Source organism: Sceloporus undulatus, chromosome 4 (assembly GCF_019175285.1).
Source record: "Sceloporus undulatus isolate JIND9_A2432 ecotype Alabama chromosome 4, SceUnd_v1.1, whole genome shotgun sequence".
Lineage (NCBI taxonomy): Eukaryota > Metazoa > Chordata > Lepidosauria > Squamata > Phrynosomatidae > Sceloporus > Sceloporus undulatus.
This window is the reverse complement of record NC_056525.1, coordinates 218,685,563-218,695,941: the sequence shown is the minus strand read 5'-3', so window position 1 is coordinate 218,695,941 and position 10,379 is coordinate 218,685,563. Positions and strand designations below refer to the sequence as shown.

At 40.0% G+C, this 10,379-nt stretch overlaps 1 protein-coding gene across 5 annotated transcripts in view; it reads right to left on the bottom strand.

Annotated features, from left to right (window-relative positions):
* Positions 1-1,988: 1,988 nt before the first annotated feature.
* ESRP1 (epithelial splicing regulatory protein 1) overlaps positions 1,989-10,379 on the bottom strand; it is a 51,992-nt gene continuing 43,601 nt past the window's right edge. For 2 of the 5 annotated variants that reach the window (XM_042465175.1, XM_042465178.1), the window contains 4 exons: positions 8,812-9,010; positions 6,082-6,250; positions 4,789-4,893; positions 1,989-3,141 (listed from right to left, as the gene is read on the bottom strand). In XM_042465175.1, the coding sequence (XP_042321109.1) occupies positions 4,803-4,893; positions 6,082-6,250; positions 8,812-9,010 (459 nt within the window). In that variant the 3' untranslated portion in view covers positions 1,989-3,141; positions 4,789-4,802. The remainder of the gene's footprint in view (positions 3,142-4,788; positions 4,894-6,081; positions 6,251-8,811; positions 9,011-10,379) is intronic. The other 3 variants (XM_042465176.1, XM_042465179.1, XM_042465177.1) reach the window with 2 other exon arrangements.

The window sequence follows — 10,379 nt, the reverse complement described above, 5'->3', positions numbered from 1 at the left end:
TACTTGGAAATCATATGGTGTATGATATTTGACCCTCTAGATCAGCAATGGTGAACCTTTTACAGACCGAGTGCCCAAACTGCAACCCAGACCCCACTTATTTATTGCAAAGTGCCATGTCTCTCTGGCTTTCTAGTAAGAAACTCTGGCAAAATCTGTGCTAGGGCGACAGCATGTGTGCCCACAGAGAGGGCTCTGAGTGCCACCTCTGGCACGTGTGCAATAGGTTCGCCATCACTGCTCTAGATGTTTTGGACATCAGCTCCCACAAACACCTGCCAGCACAGTCAAAAACACCACAAGGGGTGCTGGACCAGAAAATACAAGAGGGCACACTTAGCAGTAGCTGGGATTGCCATGGTTTGGAGGTTGTGGCAGTAATTCCAGGACATGATGTGCTAATCCTAGTCTCACTTCTTAAAACAAGGGTAGGAAATGTGCAGCTCTTACTGAACTGCAACTCCTGGCAGCCCTAACCAGCATATCTATGGTGAAGAATGCTGGGAGTTGCAATCTAGCAACAAATGGAAGGCTGTACTTTGTTCACCCCTGCTGTAGGTATGAGAGTATAGGTGGCCCACTTGGCCTTCAGAATTTGTTGCAGTGCAGATCCCATCATCTTTCAGTGTTGGGGATGCTAGCTAGGAGTTGTAGGTCATCAATATATGAGGAGCTGCATGTTTATTTTGCTGTCCTTTAGCTGGGAATTATGTAAAAGGGCCAGTATTCCTTGGTCCCTTGCTACCTGTTAACTCTATACACAGAAAGGAGGAGCCAGCACCTCCAGAGTGTTGAGCAATCCCAGGAGCAGAATAGTATAAAAAGTACTTGTTATTTATGTCACCCTCAAGCCATATTTGGCTATAAATATATAATAAAAATATATAAAAATATATAATAAAAAATTGTCAGAAATAGAAGGAGATGAAAACAAAGGGATCTTAAGGAACATGCCACCTGCTTTCAAAATAGATGGAGGAATGGGGTAAGGCAAGTGACATTAACAAGGTTGTTCCAGGCCCAGAGAAAATGTTTGTGCACAGGCATGACTGCTTGTCTCTATTTTTGAAGGCAAGTGGAACATTTTGATCCATACCAAAGAGCTTGCAGTAAAGTTAGCTTCTTTGAATTGGAATATTAGTAGTATACTAAAGCTTGGCAAAATAATTTTGGACTACAACTCTTTCCAATTTCAGTGTAGGGCTATGAAAGCTCGACAGTGAAGAAAGCTGACAGGAAGAAAATCAACTCACTTGAAATGTCATGCTGGAATAGAGTCTATGCATACCATGGACTGCCAAAAAAAAAAAAAGGGGGGGGGTGTGCAAAGCCTGAATCCCACTACTTAGAAATGAAGATGACCCTGAGACTGTTGTAATTTGATCATATGAGACTCATTGGAAAAGATAGTAATGCTTGGTAAAGTGGAAGGCAGTAGGAAAAGAAAATACAGTACTATCAGCTACAGGTGGACTGATTCAATCTAGGAAGGCACGGCCCTGAGTTTGCAAGACAGTTGATGACAGGATCTTAAAGGTCTCTCATTCATAGGGTCATCATAAGTCAAAGTCCGCTTGACAGTAATTAACGTCTTCTATAGTCTCCTCCACCCCTAGCTAAAATGGCTGGTGGCTATGCTGGATGGAAAACTCTGTAGCACAAAGAGTAGTCTTTTCAAGTTCTGCATCCCATATGCAAACATTGGTGTTGGATGCATCTGACACTTGATGCATTTGTTTTGAAGCTGGAACCCAACTAAAAACGTTTAGATACATGCCTTACTATTTGGAAAACCATTTGTACACAGTTTGACATTACAGCTATTGCTTTTACAAAAGCCAACCCTGTCAAGAATGCCAATTCCAGCCTGGAGAGCAGGTATTTGGCAGTCATTATCAGAAGAAAAGGGCCCTAAAACCCAGCCTTTGACTCTTCCACCAGGACTACATGGACACCAAATTCAAATCAAGGAGGTCAATCAATGGATTTAAAACAGTTTTAATACTTGTGGAAGATGCAAATGCAACATTGGTCAAGGATTGGAGACCATCCAAGTATGGCACAGAACCCATATAGAGCATCTCAGACCAATTTCTACAACAGTGATGTAGCCCTTTATTTATTTTTCCCACTGCTTTTGGTAACAATTCATTATTGAGCTCAGGAGAGGGGCCAGATACTGAGTGTTAAAATGAGGTTATCTAGACTACATTCCCTCAGTAACCTCCAGTGCCATATACCTTAATTATTTCCTCCATAGTTGTGAGCAAGTATTGCAATCCCCTTAATTTTACAGTTTTTAATATAATCCTAATAACTAGGTTTTATCATTGGCTTTGTGGAATAGCAGAATTGCTGGAGGCTTTGTACACCACAGTGATAATCTCCCTTGTCAGAATATCGTGGGACAGTAACTTAAATATACAGTAGTCATATGTGCAATATGCACGTTTAGAACATTACAGTTTATAAGTTTTATATATACTGTATACATATATTATATTTATATAATATATTACAAAAGTTACAGTACTTCTCTCCTCTCCAACATATTGCATTTTACATTCTTAAGCACTTTCTACACTGTCAAGTAAATCTGGCTAGAATCCAAAGATACATTTTAAACAAATAAATATATACAAAACAAAACCATTTTAATAAAAGGCCAAAGAATATGATCCCAAGGTCTTTAATATAAAAAAAAAGCATGTGCAAATTAAAAAAAACAAAGTTTGGTTTAGCACGACATGCTATTTCAACAAATTTTTAGTAGTGTCCTAATTTCAAGTAGGATCCTTTCTGTGACAGAAAAATAATTTAACATTTTGAATACCGTACCACAGGGGAAAAGAAACCCAAAAATATTTCTTGTGACTTTGGCAAGTGTGCTCTCAAATAGTGAATGTTCCAAAAGCTTTAAATGACAAGTTTGTACTGCAAGGGGCGGGGGGGGGGGGGGGAGGCGGCGTGTCTCTGTGGTCATTGGTAAAGTGTATGTGTTTTTGGTTATTTTTTTAAAAAAAAATCACACAAAAAAATCAACATAGGCAGATATCCAAGACAGTGGAAACTTTTCTTGTGCTAGGTTTCAGATAAATCTCCATTTGGCTGGCTGACATTGTGCAAGAAGTCAAGTAGAACCTATTAAGAAATAAGGAAAGAAAACTGAGTACTGTACTCTGGAAACAAGCATTAATGTTCACTTCGCTCATATTTTTAATAATTTAACTCATTTCTACCCTACCAGTTCACTTTGTTTACTGTGCTTGATTCACTTTCATGTACAGTGGTACCTCGGGATACGAAATGATCGGGTTACGAAATTTCCGGGATACGAAAAAGTTGGATTGGCAAAAACTGTTTCGGGTTACGAAATATTTTTCGGGTTACGAAATTCATTTCGGCGCGAAATTCAAATGCTGCAAAGTGCAGGTATAGGCTTTCCAGTGCTAACGGAAAGCCTTTTCGGGTTACGAAATTTTCGGGTTACGAAAGGAATGGCGGAACGAATTAATTTCGTAACCTGAGGCACCACTGTAGTAGTGAGGACTGTAAGGGTTGAGGAACCGAGTCTGTCCATATTTTTTGGACTGCAACTCCAATAATTTCTCATCATTGGATATGCTGACCAGAGTGATGGGAGTTATAGGTCACTACTCTTTGGAAGGATACGGTTGCCTATCCATGGATAAGATGATCTCAAAGGTCCCTTCCCAATCCAATTCCATAAACATGGTTTCAGCCCCATAAACTTGAACCATCCCGATCTACATTTTCTGGATTAATAAGCAAAACAGCTATTCTTTAGACTCCATCTTTCCTTGAATTTTATGATAGTTCAAATATTGTATACAAAAATGTGTAGGCAAATGTGTAGGCATAGAGCTGTGGTAATCAGAGAAAAATGTGTATGAAGATAAACACAAATGTATGTGGACTTTCTGGGGTGGGTAGGAATCACAGAATGATGTAGAAGATGGATGAAATAAAATGGATGTTGCCCACTCATTTTGAAAACAACACAATGAGCAACAGAAATAGACATGAAGCTTTCCATATTCCAAAGTTAATTGAAAATCTCAGAATGTCAAATGCAAAGGTAACCCAGAAGAGCCCCTTGTCCTCACATCACACTTTCAAGCTTCTTACAACAAGAGTAAGCAATGTGTGATTCTCCAGCTCTTGCTGAATGACAGCTCTCATCAGCCCTATACAGCACAGTCTATGGTGAGAAATAATAGCAGTGGCAGTCCAAAGAAATAAGGCAGGCCAGAGGTTGCCCAGCCCTGTCCTCTAGGTATCTTTGAAAATAATGCTTGCACTCACATAGATTCAGAGACATAGCCATGTTAGTATGGAATATCATTATTCAAAGGGATCTTGTAGCACCTTTGAGACAACTGAATGAAAGAAGCTGTAGCATAAGCTTTCACAGAGTTGCATTTGAGGAAGTAGACCAAGTCTATGAAAGTGTAGCTGCAACCTCTTTTCCACAGTTTGTCTCAAAGGTGCTACAAGATCCCTTTGCGTACTGCACTCACATAATAGATATGTCTGATTTGAGGTAGGGTGATTTCAGCTGGAAATGAATACAACAAGCTTAGCATGCTGTGAGTCCAGATATCAAAACAGAAGTAGACAAACATATGTGGCCTGTGGACACATGCATCACTCAATGTTGTTGTTTTTTGTGTGTGTGTGTGTGTGGTCTTTGCTTTCTTCAGAATCCCCACATTCAAGCCTGAGTGTACCTCACACATTTTCAAAAAAGACACTGTTGATTCTTACCTCCTTTAAGAAATCTAACTGCTTGGGCCTTTAAAGACAAACCCATTCTTTGGGCACTGACCTGGCCGACTCATCTGTGTGTACAGATCCATTCTCTGCTGCATACTAGAAAATTAAAATTAAAGACATGATCACAAAGGGAACAGTTGTTGACCCATGCCAGTTGCACTGTCATCTGTCCAAGCCTATTCTACAAAGCTTAGGAACATTTCTAAAATATGTCTGTCATATAAACAATGCTAGCAAACAAAACAGCACTGAAGTAGGACAACTGGACTATAAATATTCCAAGTAACCTTCACCATAAATGCAGACCAGATTTTAAAGAAGCCTTCTACCAATCATGAAATAGAAGAGATTATCCAAATCACTCTTGGATTACATCTCCCAGAATTCCATACCCAGCATAACCACAGGGAAGTGTAACCTCCCCCCCCCCCAAAAGTAACCAAAAGAAGAAAGAAAGGAAACTGTGTGAAGAACTGCAAAATAGCAATTGTGCTACACAATGCATTACTTTTGTGTCCTGGGGGCTTGCATGCGCCCCCCCTCCCCCCCAAATATTATTTTACCCCGATGGCTGCAGAGAAGATGCTTTAAGAAAGGGATGTAGCTCAACGGCAGAATACATGATCTATGTAAAGAATTCTCTAGGTTCAGTCTCTGGCACCTCGAAAGAGAGCTGGGAAAGATTCTTGACCCCAAAATTGAAGTGCTCTTAGGCTAGATGGATGGATAGAAGCTAGTCTGAGCCTGTATAAAGCAACTTCCTTGGTTCTGCATTAAATAGCAACATTTTTAGCTCAAGTTGTCAAGCTTGCAAGTACGTTGTGCTCAGCCAGCCATTTTTTTAAGTTGGAAGCTCCCCAACTTCAAAAAAGTGTAGGCTGAGCAAGGCTTCGACTCGGGATGCATCTGGGCGGCAGCATCATGGCTAGATCAGCGGTGATTTAGTTATGATAATATCTGGGGGCATCCTGAATCCAGAATTGAAGCTGGAAGAGATAAGACAGCTTATTTGCCGATGGGATAAGCTCCTTGCTTTTAGATCAAAAGATCTTGAAAGCTCACATATCAGTTGTGACTTTTAAGTAGGTGTAATAAAACTATTACCAGTTTTCGAAAGTCTGCGGTGCATTCTTAATCCAAGAATTAAAGATACTACATTTTGTTCCTCTTGAGAAAAAAGGCATTTAAGACTTGTAATAATTAATAATATCTTGTAAATAGCCATTGACAACATGAATTTCCTCTGAGATGAGTTCTTCCCTTTTTCATTTGTTTTGTTTATACCTAGGGTAATATGCTGTGTAGTTCATGAAGAGCTGGGTGCCAGCTGGATAATATGCAGTAGAAGGTTGAAGTGTCCGTGGATTGAGGAGCACAGAGGGCTGATAGAGTGCTGCTTCAGTTGGGATGACTGCCGTGGGAGCTGGAAAGGAGTACGAAGGTGGAGAAATGCCTAAGGTGAGAGAATATGAGAAGGCAGCAGAGATGAAGACGTTTCCATGCAAAGTTATCGAAGCACAAAATATGATCAAGAAACAAATCAACACTATTGTTCCAAAATGTCATAGTAAATGTAGAAAATCCATTTGCACCACCCATTCCTGATCATGACAGACGCATGTAGAAGGTATGTTTCCTCCCTCATACTCTGCAGACACACTCTGCAGTTTTTCTAGTACTCCCTCTTTCCCTTTCTCTCTCTCAAGTTGCATACATGGGTATGGGATTCTGAACAATGTAGTCAAAAAAGTAACTTTTCCAAAACTGGGTGAATTACATTGGGACCTTTTGTGGGAGGAATGTTTCAGATGAAATCTTAAAAATTATAATGCATATTTTAGTCTGAAATTTCATAAGGTCACATCTTTGGGGGGTTCTTACTGACTTAGGGATCCACTTTTATTAAGGGATTAGATTTTCCCTTGCTAGTCTGCTTATAGCAGCCAATCATGCACCTCATGTGGGTCTTTGGAGAGTTTACAGCCATCTGCACAAATCTGGCATTGATTGCAACTTTCATAACTCGTGACAGTGTACATGGCTCTCCTCTTAATCTTAACACCACCCTTGTAAGGGTAGGCAGGCTGTGTGTGCATTTCTGAGCTCAATGGGAACTTCTGCTTGAGTCTCTCCAAGGTCCAGTCCAGTAATGGATCTATATGGAATGGCTGTCATATATTCTATTTCCCTAGCACAATATTATGATAGTAAAGGGGAGGAAGACATATATACCTCTATTCCCTTTCCTTAAATATTATTTGCTTGGGCATATCTGATTATGGAGTGTATAAGCTTGGGTACTTTTATTTTCTTTCGTAGTTAATGTCAAGCCTCATCAGTACTCCTTCCCTACATCACACTTTGCAAACTTTTAATTTCACTTTTTAATTTTCCTCAGCTCTCAGCACTTAGATATCTAACCATGAGTTTATACATTTCTTTAAAAATAATTCAATGAACACAAGGATGACTCCCCAAGCAATACTCTGCCATTTGGAGAATCTGTGCTTTATCATTCAGTTTTTAGCAGTGACTCCTTATCTGCATGTGGCTAACGCATGTAACCAATTTGCTCCTTTAAATGGGCAGCAAAGATCCTAGGAGTTCCCCTCAATCACAACAATTATGGCCAATGGTCAGGGTCCCACCCCTACTTTAACCAGATATGAGAGATTGCACTCAACACCTTCCTACCTATAAAACGTGTGTTATACAGCTGTTTTGTGGTTCTTCATAGCATAAAAGGAATATGTCAGTACTTTGCGGAACTGCTACTCTATCATTTATCTCCAGTACCCCCATTTTGAATGGCTGAAGCCCTCTTATAACCTGATCGTTAGGAATGTATAGCAAGAAACATTAACCTCTGAGCTAAGATCATGATGGGCCTAAAGTTTGTGGTTCTTCCAATGTTGAGTTCCATACCTGATGCAAAACTGTAGGTGCTAATCTGAAGTGGGGCATTTTCTGCACATCATGATGCACTTGGTGACTCCCTGCATTTACTTCTTTTGATTTCTAGCATTGTTTCTGAACATATAGGACATTAGCATGACCATATGCGATCATGTCTGTATGTCTGACTGACAGGCATCATGGACTGAATTATTCTAACACAGTCTAGACAACGACCTGTGACTCATTAAAGATACTCAAGATACACATGTGACACTAAAAGGTGATGCTTTTGGACTTCAACTTCCAAGAGATCCAGGCAGCATGGCAAGGATTGTAGGAGTTGTAGTACAAAACATATGGAAGACCATGGGTTTTCCTCACTTGGTCAAAAAGCTATAGAGATGGACATATACATAGTCTTTGAATTTTCTTCAATTAGAACAGTGCTGCTTAAGATATCAGATGTGTTTTTTCCCCAGTGTGCTGGGGAGTAGCTTCAAATTTATGCTCATTAGCTACAAGTGTTTCTTGCTTTCCTAGAAACTTGTCATGGAGCAGCAGTCAATGCCTTGCACACTGGAATTGGTCCACATACCACTACTTTCAGTAGCAGTAGTCTAGATAGCAACTATATACAAGGAACATTTGTAGCTCTCCTCTAATGACTGCCAATGAAATTTGTGGTTCAGCTAGTCAGAACACTCATAATTGCTCCTTATAATAGCTAGACATCCATATTTGATCTTAGCTCCTCTAATACCAGTCTTTTAAAAATGTAATCATCATTTGTTTGAGAGCTCACTGCAGTGCTCTTAAGGAGCTAGGCTGCCAAATCATCCACACTCGCCCAGTGCAAGTTAAGCTCCCAGAAAGAAAAAGAAGTGTGTGTCAGCAGAAAAGCAAGCATAAGGAAGGCAATTCCTTTTCAAATCATAGGAGTCCCAAACAATAGGAGAATAAATCAAAGTCTACTACCGATTTCAAGTGGAAAGGTTTTGCATTCCAGACCCCATACCCTGAACTTTTTCAAGAGAGGAACACAAGAGTGAGGAAAAGAAGCTCCAGCACCTACCAGCACACAGCACAGAATAGCGCCAAGACCCAAGCAAAACTTACATGGTAACTTACATGGTGGTGGGGATAAGCCATTTCGATTTAAGGTGCCCCCCATTAATACAAAGTTCATCTCCTCAGCAGAACACTGAAAGACTTCAACATATCTGTCCTTCATTGTTTTCTTATGGCACTTCTGAGCAGCCATAAATGCTCGGTCAGAAGATTTCATTTGTATAAAAGCATCTCCAGATGGCCGACCCTAAAAGCAAAAGAACAGTGAAGAACTGTAGCATTACAACATAAATGTGTCTCCAAACTTCTTTTTTTAAAGGAAATATTTACAGCAACAATAACAGCTTCAAGTTTAAATATGAAATGAAATTATCAACCCTGGTTTAAGTAACTACTACTTGAATTCTACTGCAAAGCTTGAAAAAAATTACTTTCTAACACTAGCCAGCCCCCTGAAACCCACAGCCAGCATGGCCACTTTAGTTTTTAAAAAGTGTAACTTTCCCAAGCCCTGCTCTACTGTATAGCAAAATTGTAGACTATGTACTGCAGAAAGATGAGATGGCTGGCTCTCTATTCTGACTGAGAAAAGCCCCACACATTAGCTTTGATTATCACACAATGGTATACTGTTAAAACAACAAGCCTTGGGCTCATTCCTTCTTCCTCCTCCACCAGTGAGGGTTTAGAGCAACTGGGAGCTTTTGCTTCCATTTTTAGATAACCACAGTTCAGTGCTTTGTGCAAACCTAGAAACCCTGGCTAGTCTTAATTAAGGCTTAGGGAAATTAACCAGTTCTCAAACAATGACTTATGAAAGTGTTTGTTTTCTTAAACTAGGAGTGAGCAAAGTATAGCCATGAATTCAGCCCCTGTGGTATTTTTGAGGTATCCAATCCACCCAAACTTCCATGGAACCAAACTTCTTTTGGCAAAAACAGCATCAAGAAGCAGGAACTAACTTTTACAAGAGGCTACTGTGGGCTGTTTTTACCAAACACACACCCCAAAACACAAAGACTAAACCAGCTGCCTATGCAGTGATAACCTGTGGTTGGTTTGAAGCAAATGCAACAGGTCCATCCGAAACCCAGAAGTAGTGCAATCAGGGGAGAGCACACAAGCCCAAGGCATATTCACATAATGCTAAACCATAGTGTCATGTCTGAACCAGATTACTGAAGACTATTTCTTTTTGAGCAAAATAGCTGGGTACAACATTTAGGTTTCAAGAGACCATTAACTATGAAGTATAGCAAATTATGAACATTTATCTTCTCATAAGCCTATGTTACCAATACACACAGCAATCCTCATTTCTTGTTACTTATGCTGTGTGGGAGAGGAGCATGCCTAAGTCCATACCCTCAAATATTTCACACATGAAAACCAGGATAAGTGTGGCCAAGCAACATCAGAGTGTGGTTAAGATGGCAAAAGTTATTAATGAGGAAAATATACAAGTTAGGAGTGGCTGTAGTAGTTGGATTTTGCCTGGGGCTGTGAGGAAGGACAAGATGCCACTCTCCTTTCCCCCCTCCCCATTGAGTTAATAGAGTGCAAAGAACTTTTGCACTTTGAACTCAGTTTGCAGCAATTGAACATAATTGCAATAA